General features: G+C 44.5%; 1 protein-coding gene across 7 annotated transcripts; it reads left to right on the top strand.

Moving 5' to 3' along the window:
- Positions 1 to 230: 230 nt before the first annotated feature.
- On the top strand, positions 231 to 23,994 carry LOC128420101 (neuropeptide FF receptor 1-like). 7 transcript variants are annotated; one of them, XM_053401534.1, is made up of 6 exons: positions 231 to 642; positions 16,816 to 17,040; positions 18,145 to 18,212; positions 19,982 to 20,311; positions 21,504 to 21,603; positions 23,055 to 23,994. In XM_053401534.1, the coding sequence occupies exons 3-6, from the start codon at positions 18,182 to 18,184 to the stop codon at positions 23,941 to 23,943; spliced, it is 1,350 nt and encodes a 449-aa protein (XP_053257509.1). In that variant the 5' UTR covers positions 231 to 642; positions 16,816 to 17,040; positions 18,145 to 18,181; the 3' UTR covers positions 23,944 to 23,994. The 7 variants fall into 7 exon arrangements, with proteins under 7 accessions (XP_053257509.1, XP_053257505.1, XP_053257507.1 ...); XM_053401532.1 differs by lacking the exon at positions 231 to 642 and adding an exon at positions 9,174 to 10,120 and having other exon boundaries at positions 18,148 to 18,212; XM_053401531.1 differs by lacking the exon at positions 231 to 642 and adding an exon at positions 9,174 to 10,120.
- The last annotated feature ends 1,032 nt before the right edge of the window (positions 23,995 to 25,026 follow it).

The raw sequence follows: 25,026 nt of genomic DNA, 5'->3' as shown, positions 1-25,026 counted from the left end.
AGCTGCTCCTGGTGAACCAGAGCAGCACACGGAAATGCCGTTTACCTATTTATCTACTTGCACTTTGATGTGCTTTCGAACTGCTAGGTTGGCAGGAGCTGGGACCGAGCAACGGGAGCTCACCCCGTTGCGGGGATTCGAACCGCCGACCTTCTGATCAGCAAATCCTAGGCTCTATGGTTTAACCCACAGCGCCACCCGTGTCCCTCTTCACATAGTCTTTCCCTTATTTTTCACATAGTCTTTCCCTTATTTTCCTTGCAGGTCATGTTCCTGTAGTTTGTAATCCATGAGATTTGGGTGGATTACTAATTCAGTTCCCTTGTATTACCAGAATGTATTAATTTGGAAAGTATATAAATTTTGACGTTTCTCATCAAAGCCCTGAAGTGACCCCATGACGAAAATAAAGACACCTGCACCCACTGTATTAACACCGCAAGGGACTTTTTTATGTGTTCTTATGACCTACTGGTGGCGGAAGGAGCGAGCCACATTCCAGTGAGTGAGCCTGTCCCTGGCTGTAATACTAGTGTTAGCCTGTTCACTGGTCAGAGCTGAAGGAGCTAAAGGGCAGAGCGATTAGGAGAGGTGGCTGGGGAAGATGAAACAGGTTTGAAAAGGCAACTGAAACCAGATTAGGTACGATTGCTTAACAAAACAATTGGGAATTTTTTTAGAGTAAATGAAGGGATTTCATTCTGCTGAAATTCATCACTTACAACTTTTAAAAGGGACACATGTAATTTTTACCTGTGATCTCTGCTGTGGTTGATTTCAAATACTGTGGACATATATCTTATTCAGGTATTCATCTCTTAAAAGTGTTAGGAGAGGAATTAAATTTTACATTAAAAGGAAACTGAAGGAAAATAGAAGATCAAAGAAGACTTAATCCTAATAACACAGGGACAGTAAATTGTACACAGATGATGGTCCTTGAGAAAGTCACGCAAAAAACAGTTTAGCCAAGAAAATTTAAACTGAAAACTCATAAAAATACCAAGATAAGATTGCCTTGGATGGAGAGAGAGGTAGAACGAATGCTAGGAGTTTATAGATCTGTTCTGAAAGGCCTGGCCTTTCTTCCAGCAGCAATGACCAGATGACAGAATAAATGGGAAACGGACGTCAAAAGGTAACTATGCAACAGGGCAGGCCAAACTATCACCGATACGTGATGTGGCTGTGGGAGTAATAACTCTAAACTCAGGGCCTAGGATTTCATTGACAAATGCGTTAAGGGGTGGATTCTGCTGTATCCCTCAGCGCTCCATGTGCGTCCCTCCCCAAGCGGCGCGCTTGGTGGAAGAGGACGACCATCCCAGATCGAAGGAGGGTCCCCTTCTTCGGTCAAGGGCATGCGATAGTTGCGCTCCCTTGCTAGAACCTGCAAACCTTTGGCTAAGCATCTTCCAAGAACACCATTTGAGACTTAGTGCCTTACTTGGATGTGTCTGGAGTCTTGGAAGCTGGACTACCCTACGTTCTCCTACAAATGGACCTTCAGGGGTTTGCAGCTTTGAGCAGGGGAGCGCAGCTCTCGTATACCCTCGACTGAAGAAGGGTACACTCCTTCGATCTGGGATGGTCGTCCTCTTCCACCGAGCGCGCAGCTTCGGGAAAAAAGAAAGTCCTCTTGAATTTGAAGAGGCGGCGACAGGCTCCGATACCTCCCAAGTCAAGCCAAAACGCTACATCACAATGATAGCAGCAATATAGATGGAGACATTCTGCCTGAGTATCCCTTGCTTGGCTGGGAAGAAAATTGGTATTGTGTTCCTTCTGCAACTTTATGTGCTTAGACTCTTTCAGGTGGCGGTGACCGAGTCGTCAGAAGAGGCCCTATTCGGTGTCACCACAAGGAAGCTCACCTGCAGGTAGGAGAACACTTCTTCTTTTGTTGCAGCTCCTCTTTTCTTCCGGCTTCGCAGAGCTCACTGTACCTGAAGCAGATCTGTTCTGTTGACGAGAAAGAAGATGCAATGTGAGGAAGAGCTCTTGATACATCAAGAAAAAGCCTGCAGTGAGAGTCACCAACATCAGGACAGTGCTGCTTGAGGTAAATTCATGTTCTACCACCCCGTTGGTTTCTTTTTATTCAGGCAATGTTTTTTGGATTGCTCTCCCGTTTTTCCCATTTTCTCCAAAGATCCTGCAAGGCTCAAATGAAATGAACGCTCTTCCAAAAAACAAGACACTATTTTCTGGAGGATTGGTGGAAGGCGGCTGGGGATAAGCTAGTGACTCTAGATCGCAACGCAACAGAAGGAGCTGCCAGACACATGAAGTCACCAACACTCAGATGAAGCCACCTCTTCCTGCAGAGTCACAGAAGTCACGGTGGACGTATTTTACAAACAAACAAGCAAACCAAGAATCAAAAAACTCTTTCCATGGAATTGGTGTGGTGGGGCTGGGGAGAAACTAGGAACTGTGAATTGCTTTTCACACCCCAAGAGAAGGAACTGCCGGGCGCACGAAGGCACCCTTCAAAGGGACAAACTCAGAAAAATACCAAGATGGAGATGTTAAAGAGAATCCCGAAAACGAAAAATACTTAACGGGAAAAGCCAAGAGAAAAGGAAGATAAATGAAGGAATATGAAGGGGGAGCTCAAGTTTGAGTTACCTTTCAAACTAGTCTTTGGATGAAAAGAAGGAGCACATGGATACGAGGTCTGCTTCAAGCAGAGGGAAAATGAGTAGGGAAAATAGAAGGCATTTCTTTCACGAGGCAACTAGAGAAGTCGTTTCCTGACAAGAAAGTTGGGGTTTTTTGTTGCTGAAGCTAGAAATGTGCATGTGGAGAAAAAAGAAAGAAGACAAGGAGAGGACAAAACCACGCCTTCTAATTTCATGTTGTCTCAGGTTGCCTTGGACGGAGAGAGAGATAGGTAAGTTGAAAACTTGCTGAAAAGGCAAAGAAAGCATTTGGAGGATGAAGCTGCTGATGGCGACTGGAGAGGGACTGCTCAGGGACACGGCAAGTCCAGGATCCTGTGGGAAAGTGCTTTCTCTGAGGGAGGTTGCTGAGAGTGGCTAGAGGGGTGGATTAGGACCTGGGAGACTAGAGTTCAAATCCTCCCTCTGCCATGAAGCAGCTCTCTATCTCTCAGCCTAACCTACCTCACAGGGTTGTTGTGAGGATCAAATGAGGAAGCAGACTAGAAGATCAACTCTACTCAGCCTTTCCAGCAGAACCTGCAAGATTACGAGAAGAGATGGGAAATGGAGCTCCAAAGGTAACTATGGAACAGGCCAGGCAAAATTACCCCTCATGCGTAACGTGGCTCTCTGGCGCTAATACCCAAGGTTTGGGGATTTGATCTTATTTTTTTGCTACATAGCTCGGGCAACACAAAGCATTGACTCTCTGCAAAAAACCCAGGATCCTCCAGCACTGAAATACTCGATTTAAAAGCCGATCTAGCAGTCAGCTTCCTTTGCCAGTAACTTTGCAGCCGGAAACTAGTGTTGCACTTGAAGGAAGGTAACTATTCAATACTTTTCAGAGGTGGCGACACGTTGCGGCAAGCCCCTTTGCGCCCTGTTGCCATAAAGGATTCTTCTGCATATGCTCATCTTAAAATGGAGCCCTCAACTCTGGAAGATGTCTCCAATGTGTCCTGCAAGTGGAGGATTCCAGTGGAGGTAGAACAAATGCTAGGAGGTTATAGATCTGTTCTGAAAGGCCTGACCTTTCTTCCAGCAGCAATGACCAGATGACATAATAAATGGGAAACGGATGTCAAAAGGTAACTATGCAACAGGGCAGGCCAAACTATCACCGATACGTGATGTGGCTGTGGGAGTAATAACTCTAAACTCAGGGCCTAGGATTTCATGCGTTAAGGGGTGGATTCTGCTGTATCCCTCAGTGCTCCATGTGCGTCCCTCCCCAAGCGGCGTGCTTGGTGGAAGAGGACGACCATCCCAGATCGAAGGAGGGTCCCCTTCTTCGGTCAAGGGCATGCGATAGTTGCGCTCCCCTGCTAGAACCTGCAAACCTTTGGCTAAGCATCTTCCAAGAACACCATTTGAGACATAGTGCCTTACTTGGATGTGTCTGGAGTCTTGGAAGCTGGACTACCCTACGTTCTCCTACAAATGGACCTTCAGGGGTTTGCAGCTTTGAGCAGGGGAGCGCAGCTCTCGTATACCCTCGACTGAAGAAGGGTACACTCCTTCGATCTGGGATGGTCGTCCTCTTCCACCGAGCGCGCAGCTTCGGGAGGGACACACATGGTAACTTGAAAGTCCTCTTGAATTTGAAGAGGCGGTGACAGGCTCCGATACCTCCCAAGTCAAGCCAAAACGCTACATCACAATGATAGCGGCAATATAGATGGAGACATTCTGCCTGAAGGACATCTAGGTGAGTATCCCTTGCTTGGCTGGGAAGAAAATTGGTATTGTGTTCCTTCTGCAACTTTTTGTGCTAAGACTCTTTCAGGTGGCGGTGACCGAGTCGTCAGAAGAGGCCCTATTCGGTGTCACCACAAGGAAGCTCACCTGCAGGTAAGAGAACACTTCTTCTTTTGTTGCAGCTCCTCTTTTCTTCCGGCTTCGCAGAGCTCACTGTACCTGAAGCAGATCTGTTCTGTTGACGAGAAAGAAGATGCAATGTGAGGAAGAGCTCTTGATACATCAAGAAAAAGCCTGCAGTGAGAGTCACCAGCATCAGGACAGTGCTGCTTGAGGTAATTTCATGTTCCACCACCCCGTTGGTTTCTTTTTATTCAGGCAATGTTTTTTGGATTGCTCTCCCGTTTTTCCCATTTTCTCCAAAGATCCTGCAAGGCTCACATGAAATGAACGCTCTTCCAAAAAACAAGACACTATTTTCTGGAGGATTGGTGGAAGGCGGCTGGGGATAAGCTAGTGACTCTAGATCGCAACGCAACAGAAGGAGCTGCCTGACACATGAAGTCACCAACACTCAGATGAAGCCACCTCTTCCTGCAGAGTCACAGAAGTCACGGTGGACGTATTTTACAAACAAACAAGCAAACCAAGAATCAAAAAACTCTTTCCATGGAATTGGTGTGGTGGGGCTGGGGAGAAACTAGGAACTGTGAATTGCTTTTCACACCCCAAGAGAAGGAACTGCCAGGCGCACGAAGGCACCCTTCAAAGGGACAAACTCAGAAAAATACCAAGATGGAGATGTTAAAGAGAATCCCGAAAACGAAAAATACTTAACGGGAAAAGCCAAGAGAAAAGGAAGATAAATGAAGGAATATGAAGGGGGAGCTCAAGTTTGAGTTACCTTTCAAACTAGTCTTTGGATGAAAAGAAGGAGCACATGGATACGAGGTCTGCTTCAAGCAGAGGGAAAATGAGTAGGGAAAATAGAAGGCATTTCTTTCACGAGGCAAGTAGAGAAGTCGTTTCCTGACAAGAAAGTTGGGGTTTTTTGTTGCTGAAGCTAGAAATGTGCATGTGGAGAAAAAAGAAAGAAGACAAGGAGAGGACAAAACCACGCCTTCTAATTTCATGTTGTCTCAGGTTGCCTTGGACGGAGAGAGAGATAGGTAAGTTGAAAACTTGCTGAAAAGGCAAAGAAAGCATTTGGAGGATGAAGCTGCTGATGGCGACTGGAGAGGGACTGCTCAGGGACACGGCAAGTCCAGGATCCTGTGGGAAAGTGCTTTCTCTGAGGGAGGTTGCTGAGAGTGGCTAGAGGGGTGGATTAGGACCTGGGAGACTAGAGTTCAAATCCTCCCTCTGCCATGAAGCAGCTCTCTATCTCTCAGCCTAACCTACCTCACAGGGTTGTTGTGAGGATCAAATGAGGAAGCAGACTAGAAGATCAACTCCACTCAGCCTTTCCAGCAGAACCTGCAAGATTACGAGAAGAGATGGGAAATGGAGCTCCAAAGGTAACTATGGAACAGGCCAGGCAAAATTACCCCTCATGCGTAACGTGGCTCTCTGGCGCTAATACCCAAGGTTTGGGGATTTGATCTTATTTTTTTGCTACATAGCTCGGGCAACACAAAGCATTGACTCTCTGCAAAAAACCCAGGATCCTCCAGCACTGAAATACTCGATTTAAAAGCCGATCTAGCAGTCAGCTTCCTTTGCCAGTAACTTTGCAGCCGGAAACTAGTGTTGCACTTGAAGGAAGGTAACTATTCAATACTTTTCAGAGGTGGCGACAGGTTGCGGCAAGCCCCTTTGCGCCCTGTTACCATAAAGGATTCTTCTGCATATGCTCATCTTAAAATGGAGCCCTCAACTCTGGAAGATGTCTCCAATGTGTCCTGCAAGTGGAGGATTCCAGTGGAGGTAGAACGAATGCTAGGAGGTTATAGATCTGTTCTGAAAGGCCTGGCCTTTCTTCCAGCAGCAATGACCAGATGACAGAATAAATGGGAAACAGATGTCAAAAGGTAACTATGCAACAGGGCAGGCCAAACTATCACCGATACGTGATGTGGCTGTGGGAGTAATAACTCTAAACTCAGGGCCTAGGATTTCATTGACAAATGTGTTAAGGGGTGGATTCTGCTGTATCCCTCAGCGCTCCATGTGCGTCCCTCCCCAAGCGGCGCGCTTGGTGGAAGAGGACGACCATCCCAGATCGAAGGAGGGTCCCCTTCTTCGGTCAAGGGCATGCGATAGTTGCGCTCCCTTGCTAGAACCTGCAAACCTTTGGCTAAGCATCTTCCAAGAACACCATTTGAGACATAGTGCCTTACTTGGATGTGTCTGGAGTCTTGGAAGCTGGACTACCCCACGTTCTCCTACAAATGGACCTTCAGGGGTTTGCAGCTTTGAGCAGGGGAGCGCAGCTCTCGTATACCCTCGACTGCAGAAGGGTACACTCCTTCGATCTGGGATGGTCGTCCTCTTCCACCGAGCGCGCAGCTTCGGGAGGGACACACATGGTAACTAGAAAGTCCTCTTGAATTTGAAGAGGCGGTGACAGGCTCCGATACCTCCCAAGTCAAGCCAAAACGCTACATCACAATGATAGCAGCAATATAGATGGAGACATTCTGCCTGAAGGACATCTAGGTGAGTATCCCTTGCTTGGCTGGGAAGAAAATTTGTATTGTGTTCCTTCTGCAACTTTTTGTGCTAAGACTCTTTCAGGTGGCGGTGACCGAGTCGTCAGAAGAGGCCCTATTCGGTGTCACCACAAGGAAGCTCACCTGCAGGTAGGAGAACACTTCTTCTTTTGTTGCAGCTCCTCTTTTCTTCCGGCTTCGCAGAGCTCACTGTACCTGAAGCAGATCTGTTCTGTTGACGAGAAAGAAGATGCAATGTGAGGAAGAGCTCTTGATACATCAAGAAAAAGCCTGCAGTGAGAGTCACCAGCATCAGGACAGTGCTGCTTGAGGTAATTTCATGTTCCACCACCCCGTTGGTTTCTTTTTATTCAGGCAATGTTTTTTGGATTGCTCTCCCGTTTTTCCCATTTTCTCCGAAGATCCTGCAAGGCTCACATGAAATGAACGCTCTTCCAAAAAACAAGACACTATTTTCTGGAGGATTGGTGGAAGGCGGCTGGGGATAAGCTAGTGACTCTAGATCGCAACGCAACAGAAGGAGCTGCCTGACACATGAAGTCACCAACACTCAGATGAAGCCACCTCTTCCTGCAGAGTCACAGAAGTCACGGTGGACGTATTTTACAAACAAACAAGCAAACCAAGAATCAAAAAACTCTTTCCATGGAATTGGTGTGGTGGGGCTGGGGAGAAACTAGGAACTGTGAATTGCTTTTCACACCCCAAGAGAAGGAACTGCCAGGCGCACGAAGGCACCCTTCAAAGGGACAAACTCAGAAAAATACCAAGATGGAGATGTTAAAGAGAATCCCGAAAACGAAAAATACTTAACGGGAAAAGCCAAGAGAAAAGGAAGATAAATGAAGGAATATGAAGGGGGAGCTCAAGTTTGAGTTACCTTTCAAACTAGTCTTTGGATGAAAAGAAGGAGCACATGGATACGAGTCTGCTTCAAGCAGAGGGAAAATGAGTAGGGAAAATAGAAGGCATTTCTTTCACGAGGCAACTAGAGAAGTCGTTTCCTGACAAGAAAGTTGGGGTTTTTTGTTGCTGAAGCTAGAAATGTGCATGTGGAGAAAAAAGAAAGAAGACAAGGAGAGGACAAAACCACGCCTTCTAATTTCATGTTGTCTCAGGTTGCCTTGGACGGAGAGAGAGATAGGTAAGTTGAAAACTTGCTGAAAAGGCAAAGAAAGCATTTGGAGGATGAAGCTGCTGATGGCGACTGGAGAGGGACTGCTCAGGGACACAGCAAGTCCAGGATCCTGTGGGAAAGTGCTTTCTCTGAGGGAGGTTGCTGAGAGTGGCTAGAGCGGTGGATTAGGACCTGGGAGACCTGGGAGGGAAATCCTCCCTCTGCCATGAAGCAGCTCTCTATCTCTCAGCCTAACCTACCTCACAGGGTTGTTGTGAGGATCAAATGAGGAAGCAGACTAGAAGATCAACTCCACTCAGCCTTTCCAGCAGAACCTGCAAGATTACGAGAAGAGATGGGAAATGGAGCTCCAAAGGTAACTATGGAACAGGCCAGGCAAAATTACCCCTCATGCGTAACGTGGCTCTCTGGCGCTAATACCCAAGGTTTGGGGATTTGATCTTATTTTTTTGCTACATAGCTCGGGCAACACAAAGCATTGACTCTCTGCAAAAAACCCAGGATCCTCCAGCACTGAAATACTCGATTTAAAAGCCGATCTAGCAGTCAGCTTCCTTTGCCAGTAACTTTGCAGCCGGAAACTAGTGTTGCACTTGAAGGAAGGTAACTATTCAATACTTTTCAGAGGTGGCGACAGGTTGCGGCAAGCTCCTTTGCGCCCTGTTACCATAAAGGATTCTTCTGCATATGCTCATCTTAAAATGGAGCCCTCAACTCTGGAAGATGTCTCCAATGTGTCCTGCAAGTGGAGGATTCCAGTGGAGGTAGAACGAATGCTAGGAGGTTATAGATCTGTTCTGAAAGGCCTGGCCTTTCTTCCAGCAGCAATGACCAGATGACATAATAAATGGGAAACAGATGTCAAAAGGTAACTATGCAACAGGGCAGGCCCAACTATCACCGATACGTGATGTGGCTGTGGGAGTAATAACTCTAAACTCGGCCTAGGATTTCATTGACAAATGCGTTAAGGGGTGGATTCTGCTATATCCCTCAGCGCTCCATCTGTGTCCCTCCCCAAGCGGCGCGCTTGGTGGAAGAGGACGACCATCCCAGATCGAAGGAGGGTCCCCTTCTTCGGTCAAGGGCATGCGATAGTTGCGCTCCCCTGCTAGAACCTGCAAACCTTTGGCTAAGCATCTTCCAAGAACACCATTTGAGACATAGTGCCTTACTTGGATGTGTCTGGAGTCTTGGAAGCTGGACTACCCCACGTTCTCCTACAAATGGACCTTCAGGGGTTTGCAGCTTCGAGCAGGGGAGCGCAGCTCTTGTATACCCTCGACTGAAGAAGGGTACACTCCTTCGATCTGGGATGGTCGTCCTCGTCCACCGAGCGCGCAGCTTCGGGAGGGACACACATGGTAACTAGAAAGTCCTCTTGAATTTGAAGAGGCGGTGACAGGCTCCGATACCTCCCAAGTCAAGCCAAAACGCTACATCACAATGATAGCAGCAATATAGATGGAGACATTCTGCCTGAAGGACATCTAGGTGAGTATCCCTTGCTAGGCTGGGAAGAAAATTGGTATTGTGTTCCTTCTGCAACTTTTTGTGCTAAGACTCTTTCAGGTGGCGGTGACCGAGTCGTCAGAAGAGGCCCTATTCGGTGTCACCACAAGGAAGCTCACCTGCAGGTAGGAGAACACTTCTTCTTTTGTTCCAGCTCTTTGCTGATTCTTGCCGAAAAGTCAAATAAAGCATTTTGAGGATGAAGCTGCTGATGGCGACAACTGGAGAGTGACTGCTGTCAGACACATGAAGTCACACTTCAAATGGACAAAGAAAATGGTGAGCATTGAACAATCTTCCCTCTTTCCACATTAAGATTAATTGCAGAGATTGAATCTCATCCCTCTGTACTGCCTTGTAGATCATTGGCTTATCCAGCTTCAATCAAAAATCGCAGTCAAAATGGTATTCCATGGTTGAACGACATTTAGGTGAGTATCCCTTGCTTGGCTAGGGAGGTAATCTGTATGGTGTTTTGTACGCAACTGTTTGTGCTATCACTCTTTCACGTTGCAGGGAATCAGTCGCAGAAGTCAAAACCTTTTGCAGCAGATTTCTTCATAACTCTTAAGGGTTGTTTTTTTCCACGAGACAACATTTGCAGAGTGTTCTCTCAGGTTTTGCTTTTTGCCTTGTTGCATCACTCAAAAAACAGAGCAAAAGGCACCAGTGGTTGTCACTCCTGGTTCCCAGGATGGGATTAAAGTCCCTGCAGTGTCCTTGCTAACTTCCAAGGCAACTATCATGCCCCTCAATTTTCACCTATACCCCTCACTTCCCAAACTATTAGCATGGGAGGTTTTTTTGGGTAGTGATTTCAGTGATTAAGCTTGGTTCTGGAATCCACCATGGCATCTAAGGACTAATTCAAGCCACCTTTGCTCTGTGCCTGCTGCTCTAACATCCCAGGTAGGCAGGTATTTAATTTCTATACCGCTTTATATTTTTAAGAAATATCTCAACGCGGTTTACAGATTGGTCTTTTTTGGAATACTACCTGTTTTCAAATGGGTCAGTGGCTGCTAAAATGTTAAAGGAAAATACCAGTTTACCATCTTATATAAATCAGCCTTCTGCTCAGGGCCGTAGCTAGAGGGTGGCAAAGTGGGCCCCGGCCAGGGGCACAGGCAAGGAGGGGGCAAAATCAGCTTTAAAAATGTCCATAAATATGTCTATAAATTAATTGATTATTGCCTCATAAGGAAAGGTTTTTAATAGGTGACTTGAATGGGTTGGGGGGTGGAGGAGAGGCAGAAAGAAGAGCTACAGTAATTTGTCCATGCCAAGGGGGCGCAACCTGGATGGTTCCCCCAGGGGCGCAAGATCACCCAGCTATGGCTCTGTTGACAACAGACCGATCTCAGTTGAGCAGGGCTACCTTTGTCCTCATAGACTAGCCTCTACCAGCTTAGATGCAGATGGTGGTATATTTCTTGCAAATGTTTCTCTGTTTATTGGTGCTTTTGCAGCTCAATCCCACTAAGTAGTCATCAGGTTATAACATATTTTTTATTTTATTTTTTAAAAATGACATTGGTTGCTTTTTAACAACAGCTTGCTACTTCCTCTCTCATTGCCTCCACATTTGGAGTCCCCTGCTCAGTTGTTTCTTCTTCGATAGGTTATTAATTGTTATTTTTAAAAGGGAAAATTCAAACATTGAACTTACCAATACAAAAGGGGAAGAAAAGGAAAACTAGAATGGGTAAAAAGGAGTGGAAGAAAAGGGAAAATAGTTTAAACAAAAACAAGACAATAACCCCCACCAACAAACACATTGAAAAGGCTGTAGGATATTAATCAACCTTATAAAATCAAAAAACACAAATACAAAATACATATTAACATAGAGCACTTCAGAACAGTTTCAAACCCCAATAAACAGCACCCTCCCAAGTTAAAATCCCACCCCCATTAAAACCAGAATTTTAGCCCAAATGGCCTGGCCCTCGTTCCTGTCAGTGTTTGGGGGGGGAGGAAAAAGGTTCTGACCCTCCTTCACTTGGACCTCAGTCGGCCCAAAGAGTCCTTGAGAATGGGCACTTGGCAGAATGCTGCTTTTATTCTAAAAATAACTTTTTCTCCAATTACGACCGACAGCTTTCATACATAGCAAACACATCCAGCTTCCCACCGTCCAACCAACCCCTCACAGTCAATGGCCACTCTGTACAGCCAGGCATATGTAGCTGAGAGGGCCGTGAGGCAGGCAGGCTTTGCCGATTCATTGTAGGCCGCAGACTCAGGCTGACTCCGTTCCTTTTGTATTAAAGAAACAGAAGCTAATTTTAAGCCATGAGAGTTCCGCCCCCAAAGGACCAAGGCCTTTTTGTGTGGGTCCTCCAGGGGCAGCCCCACTCCTAGGGCAGGCAGGCAGGCTTTCTACAGCTGCCTCAGCAGCCGGTGTTTCCAATGCTGCCTGTCTGCTCAGAGTCCTGGTCCCTCCCCACCCGCTCAGCTGCAGGCAGGTGCTGGTCGGGAGATCCAGGAGGTTGCTATGCAAAAGAACTATAGTGGTACCTCAGGTTAAGAACTTAATTTGTTCTGGAAGTCCGTTCTTAACCTGAAAGTGTTCTTAACCTGAAGACCACTTTAGCTAATGGGGCCTCCCACTGCTGCTGCCGCGCCGCCGGAGCACAATTTCTGTTCTCATCCTGAAGCAAAGTTCTTAACCCGAGGTACTATTTCTGGGTTAGCAGAGTCTGTAACCTGAAGCGTCTGTAACCTGAGGTACCACTGTAATTGATTTCTATGTAAGGTGCTCAGGGAGTACAATAGATCCCCAATAAATAATCCTGTCAGGAGTTTACAGTACTGATGGCATGCCAGTGGTGTCAGAAGCCCAGCTGGAAATTTGCTGTATGTATCAGTGGCTCAGACTGTTGAGGACTGAAGCTTAGCTTCACTGATTAATCCAAATATCTACAGGACTGAAATGTTCATATTTTACCGCCATTTGGAAATTTTGTTCTCCACACCCCCACCAGTCACTCTCTTTTGGGAGAGAAAAAGCTTATAAGGCATTACAGTCATTGCAATTAAAGTCCATATTTCACAGCCTCCTCCTCATGTGAAATGGCATATATAATTGCACAAATTACTTTGCTGTCTGTGCCGCTGATGTCAGAACCCACCACTGTGGCTCGACATTCTATTAAATGACTGTAATGCTCAGCGACTTGTTAGTATTTGAGAGTGGGCAAATTCCATTCACACTGCACACCTCTTCCACTAGCATTGTGATATCTAGCAGCTGGAAAATGAAGTTTAAAAGAAGTACTGGAGGGGGATTGAGATCATTACTGCTACTAGTGATTCTCTTGAAATGTCCTTTTGATTTGGGCATCATGTGGGCAAAATGCAGAACCTTGCTTTTTACCCACAGTTGCTGCAATCTGGGGTGGGGACAGGTGAGAAGAAGGTGTGAGAATGGAGCTGTAAATAAAAACAGGCCTTGTGGGTCACATTCAGATCCACAAGCACACTGTTTGAGCATGAAAAAGAGTAGGCACATGCGCAGTGGAGGAGTCCCTCTCCAAACACCCTGCCCTGGATGCATCCAGAACAACAACTATGTCTGGGTTGTAGAGTGAATGACATTTCTTGTGGCATTAGGCCCTGGTACCAGAAATTTATCCCACAATGAGGCCACAATAACTGTCATTGATCCTACATTGATCCAAAAAACCAAAGTGCTGGACTTCCGGGTTAAGCGCCATCGGTAATGGCGGACTCCCTCTGATTCGGAGGGAATAGCTCCGCGGAAATTGGGTCTGTACCGCTACGGTGAAGCGGAGACCCTTTAAAAATCACAGGCGGGTGAAGCCTGTGAACGTGGGACTCGGCGGGCACCTTTAGCGCCCCCCCAATTCGCAAGGGAACCCGACTACGGGCTCCGGAGCGAGCGGGGTGAGTGGTGCGGTGCTGAGAGTTAACTGCTTCTTCCTCGGAGCGAAGCCGCACAGCCGTTACCGGAGAGCGCTGACTTTTTCCTGTGACAATTCGACTTTAAAACAACTACCCGTGAGTAGGATAAATTGAAAAAGGGAAGAAAAAAAGGTCTGATTTGGCACCGAAGTGGGAAGGTATAAACAGGAAGTCCGCCTTCCGCTTTTTGTAATTGGATTAAAGCAAAGAAGTTGCAAGTTAAAGCTTTGCAAGTTGATCAGAAAGGACTAAAATTCCAACACCAAAATAAGCGATTCCCCCCTCGGTTGCAGGAGAGGAGGGGGGAGAGGTTTAGACTTTATTTGCCTGCAAAAGAGAGGGAAGGAGAAAAAATCTACTACTCAAAACCTGGGAACGGGCTGCCAAAGAACAATAAGACTGCTGTATTGTGAAAAGCAACAGTGGAATTTGCTGCCAAGGAGTGTGGTGGAGTCTCCTTCTTTGGAGGTCTTTAAGCAGAGGCTTGACAACCATATGTCAGGAGTGCTCTGATGGTGTTTCCTGCTTGGCAGGGGGTTGGACTCGATGGCCCTTGTGGTCTCTTCCAACTCTATGATTCTATGATTCTATGATTAAGCGCTTTTTTGACAGCTAGTTGCAAGGGAGATACATTGTATTGGGTTGTCTCCTTCTGACTGTAGAAAAAGGGGGAAGTAATTGAAGCATATGAAAAGTAACCGAAATTGAGACTGTTTTTTTTACACGGTGAAATGGGGGCTTAAAAAGTTCTACTTTTTAACAACAAGTACAGATGGTTACTGTGTCCCCCTAGAGGAAGTTTCTGAATTGGTTGCAACAATCAGGCCAGGGGAATTTTCCACTTCAAAACAAATTGTGGCCGTGGGACTGACCTTGGGCTGAAGTGTTATGGCAGATGGAAAAGAAAAAACAGACCCACTCCAAGAGAAAATAACGAGGTCTGGGAAATCCTGGCAGCAGCGAAGACCATCAACATCTGGCACTTCTGCCTCATCTGCGGTTGCATCTACACAACCTAAGTCAAAAGGTATGTCATCTGAAGAAGCCTTAGCACTTGCATTAGGTAAGATAAATGAATCACTGGAAAAGTTAAGTAAACAAGTGCTGGAAGCATCAACTAAAATTGACCAAAACACTATAAGTATTAATAATTTGGGACAGAAGGTGAATACTAACACAGAAACTATTGAGAAATTGTTACAGGAATCTACTCTGACTCGACAGACCGCTGAAGAAGCTAAGGAAAAAGCAGCCACAGTAGAGGAGAAGATACCAGGTATACAGAGGCAATTGGAGGATCACAAGTTGACTTTTTCTATGATTGAACTGAAGGAGAAACAAGTGAACTTGAGGATTAGAGCTGTGCCGGAATTAGAGAAAGACAGTCTGGCAGACTTTCTTATGCAGGAATTTGCAGATTTTTGGGATTTGGATTTGAAGAAAGAAGAATTTAAGATTGTGAGTGCCTTTAGGCTTGGAAGAGGAAAAAAAGACAAAAACTTAACACCATTATAAATTTGGAAGTTGAAGGAAAGAATATACAGAATCCAGTGGAGATTAGAAATTGTTTCCAGAGGTATTTCAAACAACTATATACACAAGGGCCACAGAAAGAAATTGATATAGATCAATTTTTGAAATTAAATGGACTACAAAAAATCTCTCAAGAAAATAAGTTAATGCTGAACTATAAAATAACTGAACAGGAGGTAGAAGGTGCCATCCAGAATATGCAACTGGGCAAATCTCCAGGGCCGGACGGCTTCAAGATATTATAGATCCTTGAAAGATTGGATAATACAACCACTAAAGGAAGTTTGTAATGAAATTTTGGAAGGGAAAAAAGCACCAGAGTCGTGGAAGGAAGCTTATATTACACTTATACCGAAAAGTGAGTCTGAGAAGACGCAGCTTAAGAACTACCACCCCATATCTCTACTTAATGTGGATTACAAAATTTTTGCAGATATTTTGGCTAAAAGATTAAAAAAAGTATTAATGGAAGAGATACATAAAGATCAAGCAGGCTTTCTCCTGGGTAGACACTTGTCGGACAACACGAGAAATATAATTAATATCCTAGAAAAATTACAAGTGAACATCAATACTAAGGCAGTTTTGATATTTGTGGACGCGGAGTAAGCCTTTGACAACATTTCCTGGAGTTTTATGAAAAAGAATCTACAAGGGATGGGGGTTGGTCAAGGTTTCGGAAATGGTATAGGCGCAATATATTTTGAACAAAAGGCCAAACTAATTGTTAATAATGTGGTGACGGAGGAATCCCCTCCCTTGGGGTCCCCGTGCTGGCTTGAGAAAGACTGTGATTCAGATGATGCACCAGTCACTCCACTCAAGGGGGAGCCTCACCACCCCATCCTGCATTGCTCTGGTCTGATGCTGTTGCTCCTCCATCATCCTCCGAGCATGTATTCTTGCAGTCTCTCCTGCCCCATAGTCTAACTGCATGAAGAAATGCTTTCTTTTATGTGTCCCGAATCTTCCAGAATTCAACTTCTGTTCTAAAGGTAACGGTAAAAAGGCTTCAGCATCTCTTCCCTTGGAAAGTTGTGGACTCTGGTTCATTGGAGGCTTTCAAGCAGAGATTGGATGGCCATCTATCATGGATGCTTTAGTTGAAATTTCTGCATTGCAGGGGGTTAGAATAGATGACCCTCAGAGTCCCTTCCAACTTTAAAATTGTATACTTCTGTGATTCTATGATATGCTATGGTGAATCTGAAGAAAACTATTGAGGAAGGAAGGTCGGTTGGAGTGTTAATGCTGTGAACCTTACATCTTCTGCTCAATCTGTATGTAGGCATAAGTAAAGGCACATCACACTGCTTTTGATGCAATTTGCACTCATATCTTTCTACAATGGGAAAATAACAGTGTACTTTATCCAACATACATTTCCAAAGCAGCTTCATCATTTGTTTTGCAGGGATCTGTGTTTAGTTGTTTTTTAAGCTCCTCTTTCCAAGAAGAGGGCCAGCAAATGAATGAATTAAAGCAGATTCTTCTCTGCATGCAAGCTAATGTTCTATGTGCAGGTGCGTCAGGATCTGATCAGCATATGATGCAAAGCTGGGTGGCAAGTGTGTTAATGACCTAGAAGTATATTAAGGTAGCTTTTATGGAAGCAAATGTTGATAGATTGTGGGTGGCAATGACATCATATGTTACCTGCTCCCAGGTTTATGAAGTGAGGAATACAAGGCTGAGAGAATCCACAAGAAGATCAAATGCCATTCAGGAGAAAACATCGGATTTCAGCAAGGAGCAAATCTTCCTGTATCCGTGGAAACAATGTGATTGCTTTTTTTGCTGGGCAAATGGAACTGTAAAACCTCCTTAAGAACCTCCAGATAGACCGGAGTAGGGGACAGATATTATGAATGGAATGACCTCGGTTTAACAGGTAAGAGGTGCAAAGTGTATGTTTTCTGGACAAACTGGGGCAATTTTTGCAATTTTCTTAGTAAGCTGCGTTTTCCTGAACTGATGCTTCTGGCCTCCAATATTATGTGTTAAACAAGCCTTGAATCTGATTGTGCCAATAATGAAATGTATTGAAAAAAGAGTTTGGCTGGGGGTGTGTGGGAAAAGGGACCCTCTGGGTCATGAGTGTTACAGATTAGGGAAAAATAATATTTAATTATCTCCAGGAACTGGAAATATTGATCAGGTGCAAAAAGCTGCTTTGAATTCAATTGCTGCCTCTACAAGACGCTTTAAAACAAGCTGCATGTTGAAGATTCAGCTTTGAAATAAATGTGATTTATTTGTGAGAAAGATGTTGTTCTTAAAAGTCCAGCTGCTGTACTTTTGTTCCTGTGTCCCCCTTCTCTCCCCAACCCAGTTTATAGAGAGAGAGCTCCCAAATTCTTTCCTATGATACTTTTTGGACTAAGGCTTATGCAAAAGAATGGTTGCAGTGCAACCCTTTATATTTCTACTCAGAAGCAAGTCATATTAAGTTCAAAAGGACTCCTTCCCAAATAAGTGATTATAGGATTGTAGTCTAAATGTTTATTTTTATAATTTTAGGTGTCAGACAAAGACATATTTGTTTTCACTGGCATTTGGGCAGCTTCAGTGATTTGTTATTATCCTGTTAAGTTGTTTTTAAATAATGTTTCTGTGAATTTTTAACTTTGGTTGTAAAACACTTTGAGACTTTTTTTTAAAATGAGAAGCAATGTATTCATTTAAGAACCCTAAACCAAAAGTTTATCTGAATATAGAATGTGGGATCAGGCTGTGATTGTAGCTTTCCTCCAAGACCCTCAAAACAAAAGGGCTATTGGAGACAATAAAATTATTTATTTATTGAACAAAATGCATATATTGCTTGTCTGTATGTGAACCTAAGTGGTTTACAAAAATGTAAACTCAAACATTAAAATTATTGACGAAAAAACAGTAAAACTTGGCAATTAAAATGTTCACAATGTGCTTAAAATCAACAGTAGCTAAAAAGAGATAAAACACATGTAACTTCTACATGTTTACATGTTTTAAGCAGGTACTAAAAACAAGAGAGTGAAGGTCCCTGCCTGATGTCGAGAGGCAAGGAGTTCAAAAGTGTAGGTGCTGCCGCACTCAAATATGGATTTCTTACCAGTGCAGAAGGAGTGTTGTGTGGCGCCAGTAGATCAAAGTAGTTTGAAATGAAATCAGGAAATCTGAACATTTCCTGATATCTCCGTACAATTTGAAATTTGGAAAGTTATGTAAAAATTTCCTTTTTTATATAATTTGTATTGGTTTATCACAGTTTTATACATTTTAACTTTAACCATTTCAAACATTAAAATAAAAGGTTCCTTTGAACCTTCGGACCTCCCTCCCTCCCTCCATGGATTCCATATTTAAGAATAAATTTTCTGCATCTTTTACCATTGTCCATCTGTTGTATGTCCATAGTTACCATAATTAATTCCACATTACAAGTGTCATTACATCCTTGCCAATGATTTTAACTGTTTACAGTGGTCTTTTAAATAAACTAAGAATTTGCTCTAGTCTTTTAAAAATATGTGATCATCCTGGTTTCAGATCTTCCCCGTCTGTTTCGCCATCTCTGCCTACTCCATCAGTTTTGTCTGCCATTCTTCTTTTGTTGGTACTTCTCCTTTTTTCCATTTCTGGGCTAGTAGCATTCACCCTGCCGTCGTTGCATACATAAAAAGTCTTTTGTCCTCTCTTGGTATCTCTTCACCTATTATACCTAACCAAAAGGCTTCTGGTATTTTAACAAATGTATTTTTAAACATTTTCTTTAATTAATTATATATCATTTCCCAGAAAGCCTTTACCAGTGTACATGTCTACCACATATAATAAAAGGTACCGTACCTTCCTTCCCTTTACATTTCCAACATAAATTTTAATTCGTTTTGTATATTTTTGCAATTTTACTCAGTATTAAATACCACCTATACACCATTTTCATATAGTTTTCTTTCAACGAAGAGCATGCAGTAAATTTTATTTCCTCTTTCAATAAGTTTTCCCAAGATGCAAGTTGAATATTGTACCCAAAATCTCTAGCCCAATGTATCATGACTGCCTTAACTTCATCATCTTTTGTATACCATTCTAATAGTAATTTGTACATTTTTGACAACACTTTCACATTATTTTCCAACAGATCTATTTCAAACCTCGATCTCACTGTATCAAAACTGTTTTTTATTTGGTCTACCTTAAAAAAATCATTTAATTGGTGATACTGTAACCAATCCATTAATAATTCTCTTATATCTTCTATGTAAGAATTTCCACACACAATTTTGAAATGAGTTTTTTTCCTCTGTCCAAATTTAGTTTTGGTGATATTTTTATATGTATGTCCGTGTGTGCCTCTGTTGCTGCATGCACCGTAATCTCCAACCAGTGAGACACTCCAGAGGTTCCTGTGCTTACCCAGAGTCCAGTCTCCTTGGAATGAAGGGCCACGGAAACTGTGGCATCTTTAGAATATGTGGTTTTATTTTCACATCTATACAACCTGAGCATAGGATGGAGGGGTTCACAACATTAACACTCCAGCAGATCTTGCTTCCCCATTTGGTTTCCAAGGAAGCTCACAACTTTAGGTCTAGCACAGATCAAGATGTCCTTTCCTCTCCAGGTTCCAGCATCTGCCCAATCTCTCCCTCCCCCCCTCCTCCCTCCCTCCCTCCCTCTCCCTCTCTCTCTCTCTCCCCCCCCCCACACCCTTGGCCTATTATTCATCCTAGGATGAAGTGGTATCTAGCCAGGTGAGGTGGGAAAAAGCCCACCCACTTATCTCTATGGGAGCAGGGCAACCTCTTTGGATATAGATTTTTTAAAGTGTTTTGGTTGCTTTGTAGGTGAAGCTGCTAACAGTATGGAGATGAAGAACATTATCCAAAAGGAAACCTTGGCCAATGAGACTGAAATATGGATTGCAGGAAGCCACAACAATAGCACTTTCCTCCCTTACTACCAACATTCTCCTGCTGTTGCTGCCATTTTAATCATGGCGTACCTAATTGTCTTTCTCTCATGCATGGCTGGGAACGTCTTGGTTTGTATGGTGGTGGTGAATAATGAGCGTATGCGCACTGTCACCAACTTCTTCATCCTCAACTTGGCCATCAGTGACCTCCTGGTGGGCATCTTCTGTGTTCCACCCACTCTGATGGACAACCTGATCACAGGTGAGGGCCATTCTATGACAGAAGTGGGGAAACTGGGCTTTCAGAAGTGGCATGCTGTTGCCTGCCAGGAAACCAGTTTAGGAAGGCTGGTCTAAGACTCCTCTCCTCTGCCACTTCAGTAAGCCCTCTCCCTATGATGGTCTAGAATCAAGTGGCAGAATACAAACTTTGCATGGAGGGGCTCCATTGCACACATTTCCATGCGAAAGGCTCTCTTCTGACTGGGACCTTGGAGAGCTGTTGCCAGTCAGGTGCAACCAATATTGGACTGGCTGGACTTGGAGGGGGGCAGTTTCATAAGTTCACAGTGAAAAATGGGGTTTCTGGTGGAGTCTTAGGACCCATTTTTTTACACTAGCCTTTGGGATAGTTTGATGCACTTCTAGATCAGATGTATTGGGAGTGTTTTTGGTTGCATTAAGGTGATTATTGCAAAGTATTGAGCAAGGTTTAAAATGGTTTGGTTGAATGTATTTTTTTAATCATGTTTTTGTACACTGATCTGGGATTCTCACTGACAAGGGTGATTAGCAAATTGAACAAAGAAAAAATAGAATAAAACACATCTCTAAAGTGTTGAAATACCACTGCAGAGAAGCAGGACTGCCTTGCTTGTTTCTTATGCTCAGGAAGGCAGAATGCTCAGCTCTGTGATTTCTTCCCATTGTTCTTTGGTGTGGTAAATCTGCCCTAGAAATACTGTACTTACTCGAGTCTAATGCGCCATCGACTCTAAAGCACACCTCCATTTTCTGAACCTTGAAACCCCAAAAAAGTATTTGCTGGTGAATGTGAATGTGCCATCAAATCCAATGTGCACCTTAATTTTTGCAACATAATTTGGCCAAAAATGGTGAGCATTCAAGTAAATACAGTAAATGTTCAGAGGTGCTAGAGCTGATCGTTGCCTTCTAGACATGCCTATTTCCTCGTGGTTTTAATATCTCTATGTGGAGTTTATTGTCTGGTTGTAATTTGCTTTGGGTTGCCCTGGGCAAGATAAAATGAGTAACAAATTCAATGACAGATGATAGATAGATGGATGGATAGGTAGGTAAGTAGTTAGATATTCAGGCTTATCAAGAATGCAGCACTGGGTTCCTATGATAATGGAAACCTCTTTGCAAATTAAAAATGCCCTATTTATGAATCACAGGAAGTTGACTTATTCTGTGTATCTCCTACATGACAGGCTGGCGTTTCAACCAGGTTATCTGTACCATGAGCAGCCTGGTCCAAGGAATGTCCGTCTCTGCTTCTGTCTTCACCCTTGTGGCTATAGCCATGGACAGGTAAGGCTTTTGGTTTCATTGTGGGTATTACAACAAACGAGAATGAATTTGCTTTTGCTTTGTACACGCTGGATATCCATGGGTCACTGGTGGACATGTTCCTTAGCTGAAGGTTGACCTGCCTCTTGACTTTGCAGCATGTTAGCCAATCAACTGTTGGCTCAGCCCCCAATTTTGCCCTGCCCGCCATGCTTTGGGAGGGCTGTCTAAACTTTTAATGGTTGTTGAAGATGCTTTGCATTGACATTATAAATAAAAAGATCAATGTTTAAGAAGTGCAAACCTTCCCCTTTTCAGGAGAGAGTTTTCATGCTGACCTTGTGAGTAGTCAGACAGCTGATGCAGCCAGCTTCTGGTTCAAGCTTGCTTGTGTTCAGAGATGAATAGGTGAGCAATGAGAGCACTCTTGGAACAGCTCCCTGGCTCTAAAGTTTTGACATGTGGTATCCTTTAAATCAGGCCACAAATTCAAAGTTGGAATCCCTAAGCTATAGATGGAAAACCAGCTCTTTGTTGCTGCCACCATCAAAACTCAAGGGAGTCTCCATGCTAGGAAGGATGATGGTTGCAATGGCAGGCCTACCCACCCTCATCGAATGTTGATTATTCAGAAGTGCATTCCCTGGAGTGAAATCAACATCTCAGAACTACTCTTGAATTTACACTAGACACTAGCACGGTTGGAACTGACATTTCAAAGTGCTGGTTATGACCTGTAAAGCCCTAGACAGCTTAGGTTCAGGCTACCTGAAAGACCATCTCCCCTTATACAAACCTGCCCATCACTACACAGCAGGAGGAGGAGGAGCTGCCAGACACTGAAGTTGTGCCCCCGCTTGGCTCCACAATCAGCCTCCTCTTCCTCCTGCTGCCATCACCATTGGCTGTGTCTGCTTCCCCCTCTTTCCCCTCCAAGGCAGGAGGAGGAGGAAGAGGAGGAGGAGGAGCCACACTATGCTAAGCTCCATGCTCTGCCTCCTCCATGCCCTGATTTTTTTAAAACATGGGGGCATCTCTCCAAAAATATTGGGCTCCTAGGAGTTGGCACCTGTACAGCATCTCTCTGGGTCTCCCCAACTCTGCAACCTGATATGCTCTTTAACCAAACATGGCAGCGATTGAATGGAGGGCTACCTGCATGCAACACATGCATTCTCCCACTGAACTGTGGTCTCTTCTGCGCATAGACTCAGGTCATGTAGTTAGCAGGCTGCTGCCATCCTCCAGCTAGTGGCAATGAAGGTGTGCACTCCTTCCTGCTACACATGAGATTAATGTGTGAAATGGGCCTATTTGAACGGAAGTCCTGCTTCAAAACATATTTATTGGTGCCTTGCATTTCTCCACCAGACCCAAGAGTTATTTACACAGCTCTTCCTTCCCCAGTTCATGGGAGGATGACGTGTCTGTGGTTTGCTCTTGCTCATGCTTCCTGCTTCTTACTCTTCCAGATTCCACTGCATTGTCCTGTCTTTCCGGGAGAGGCTCAGCCTTGTGAAGGCTGTGGTGATTATTGTTGTGGTGTGGCTCCTGGCCATCGCCATCATGTGCCCTTCTGCCATCATGCTCACTGTTGGTCGCGTGGAGGACCACTACATGGTGCTGAGTGATGGCAAGAATACCACCTACCCACTCTATGTGTGCTATGAAGCCTGTTCTGACAGCAGCATGAGAAAAGTCTATACCACCATCCTATTTGTCCACATCTACCTGGTGCCCTTGATGCTCATCTTGTTCATATATGGAAGCATCTGCCTGAAACTCTGCCGTTCCACAGCGCCCATCACCCAAAACCTGACTTGCCCTGTCAAAGCCAATGGCACGCCTAAGAAGAGAATCAAGGTCATCAAGATGCTGGTCTTGGTGGCCCTCCTCTTCATGATCTCCTGGCTGCCCCTCTGGACTCTGATGCTGCTGGTGGATTATAACAATTTGGACGATGACCACCTAGACTTACTGACTGGCTATTTCTCCCCTTTTGCCCACTGGCTGGCCTTCTCTAACAGCAGCATCAACCCAATCATCTATGACTACTACAATGAGAATTTCAGATGGGGCTTCCAGGCAGCTTTTAAGTTCCACCTTTGCTCCCAAGAGATGGTGCACCAGGAAACTTACTCTGAGCAGTCGCAGGGGCCCACCAGTTTTAGGATGTGCAACAAAGTCTTTGCAGAGGCAACTTCTTATAACTCGGTGTCCTCACGGCACACTCAGAACACTGGCCCTCTCGTCTCCTGGAGCATTCAGCCCAAGTGCCCCGGCCTCAGCTTAGAGGACATTGATAAGATAATGACTTATCGTGGAATTAATCAGGCTTGGGGGAAGACAGAAAACTGCTAAAACATTGAGGGGTGTGTGTGGAAATAAGGCAAAATAAGAGAACAAAACTTATCGTGGACTATTATGTGATTAATTTGAGGGGACAGAGAGTAACTCGCAACTTGCAGGCATTTAACTTGTGGCACATTCAACTTGCATATCAACTTGCAGGTTTAGAAAAGGTCCCAAAGAGCTGCTGCTAGTTAGATCCCTGGTGCTGTGGGATCTGATCTAGTGCAATCTCACCTGCCAGGCTCAAGTTCACAGGGCCAGTCCCAGACATTTTGGCACCTGAAGCGAATCAGAACTTGGTGCTCCCCATTGTAGTTTGTTAAGGTGTTTTTTATATTCAGTCAAGGCTCCTTATGCCCCTCCATCCCAACACGAATCTTTGTTCTCCCCTTCATCCTGAGCTTCACTCCCCCCTCTCCCTTTATTTCTGATTCTGATCTTCACTTGAAGAATATTAGAAATAGCAGGGAGTGGAAATCAGCACCAGAAACAAGTGAGGAGTGAAGATCAGCATCATAAACAAGGGAGGGAGTGGAGACCTTCACGCCCCTCTTTTTCCCCATGCTGATCTTCACTCCCCACTTGTTTCTGGTGCTGACCAGACTAGCAGCTGTTGGGAACACAATGCAGGTTAGGCGGACCTTTGGCCCCATTTAGCAGCACACTAATGTTCATTCATTACTGTTCAGGATTTGCCTCCTTTGGGGTGGGGAGAAGAATTTGTTTTATTTTGGTAATTGCTTCCCATAAAACATTCCAAAGTGATAAAAAGACAAAATATATTTCCCTATATACATAAGAATATAAGGCTGCCATCCTGCAGCCTCCACTGGAGGATCTGTAGGGCCGCATCACAACCCTGGCTTTTCCTGAAGTCCTGGTGCATTAGTGGAGCAAAAGAGAAGGCAAGTTGCACAGCTACAGTGGCATGGGAGTGAGAAGGGAGGGACACTGGCAGGGTGAAAGAGGTGATTTAAAACAGTGACAGAAGTCTGAACAAAGCAGGGGTGAAGGAAACTGAGGGGGAAATAATTGAGAGAGTTGAGTAATGTACATTAGTACAGTGGGAGATTTGCGTATGGGAAGCTCAAG

Source organism: Podarcis raffonei, chromosome 8 (genome assembly GCF_027172205.1).
Source record: "Podarcis raffonei isolate rPodRaf1 chromosome 8, rPodRaf1.pri, whole genome shotgun sequence".
In the NCBI taxonomy this organism is placed as follows: domain Eukaryota; kingdom Metazoa; phylum Chordata; class Lepidosauria; order Squamata; family Lacertidae; genus Podarcis; species Podarcis raffonei.
This window is presented reverse-complemented; position numbering and strand designations above follow the sequence as displayed.

What these genes read in the sequence shown, in the direction of transcription:
- LOC128420101 (XM_053401530.1), top strand. Translation starts at nt 9,936, where the DNA reads ATGAAGTCACACTTCAAATGGACAAAGAAAATG. An exon ending in TCAAATGGACAAAGAAAATG is followed by an intron (nt 9,969 to 10,050) that starts GTGAGCATTGAA and finishes ACTGCCTTGTAG; the next exon opens with ATCATTGGCTTATCCAGCTT. An exon ending in GTGGCTATAGCCATGGACAG is followed by an intron (nt 21,604 to 23,054) that starts GTAAGGCTTTTG and finishes TTACTCTTCCAG; the next exon opens with ATTCCACTGCATTGTCCTGT.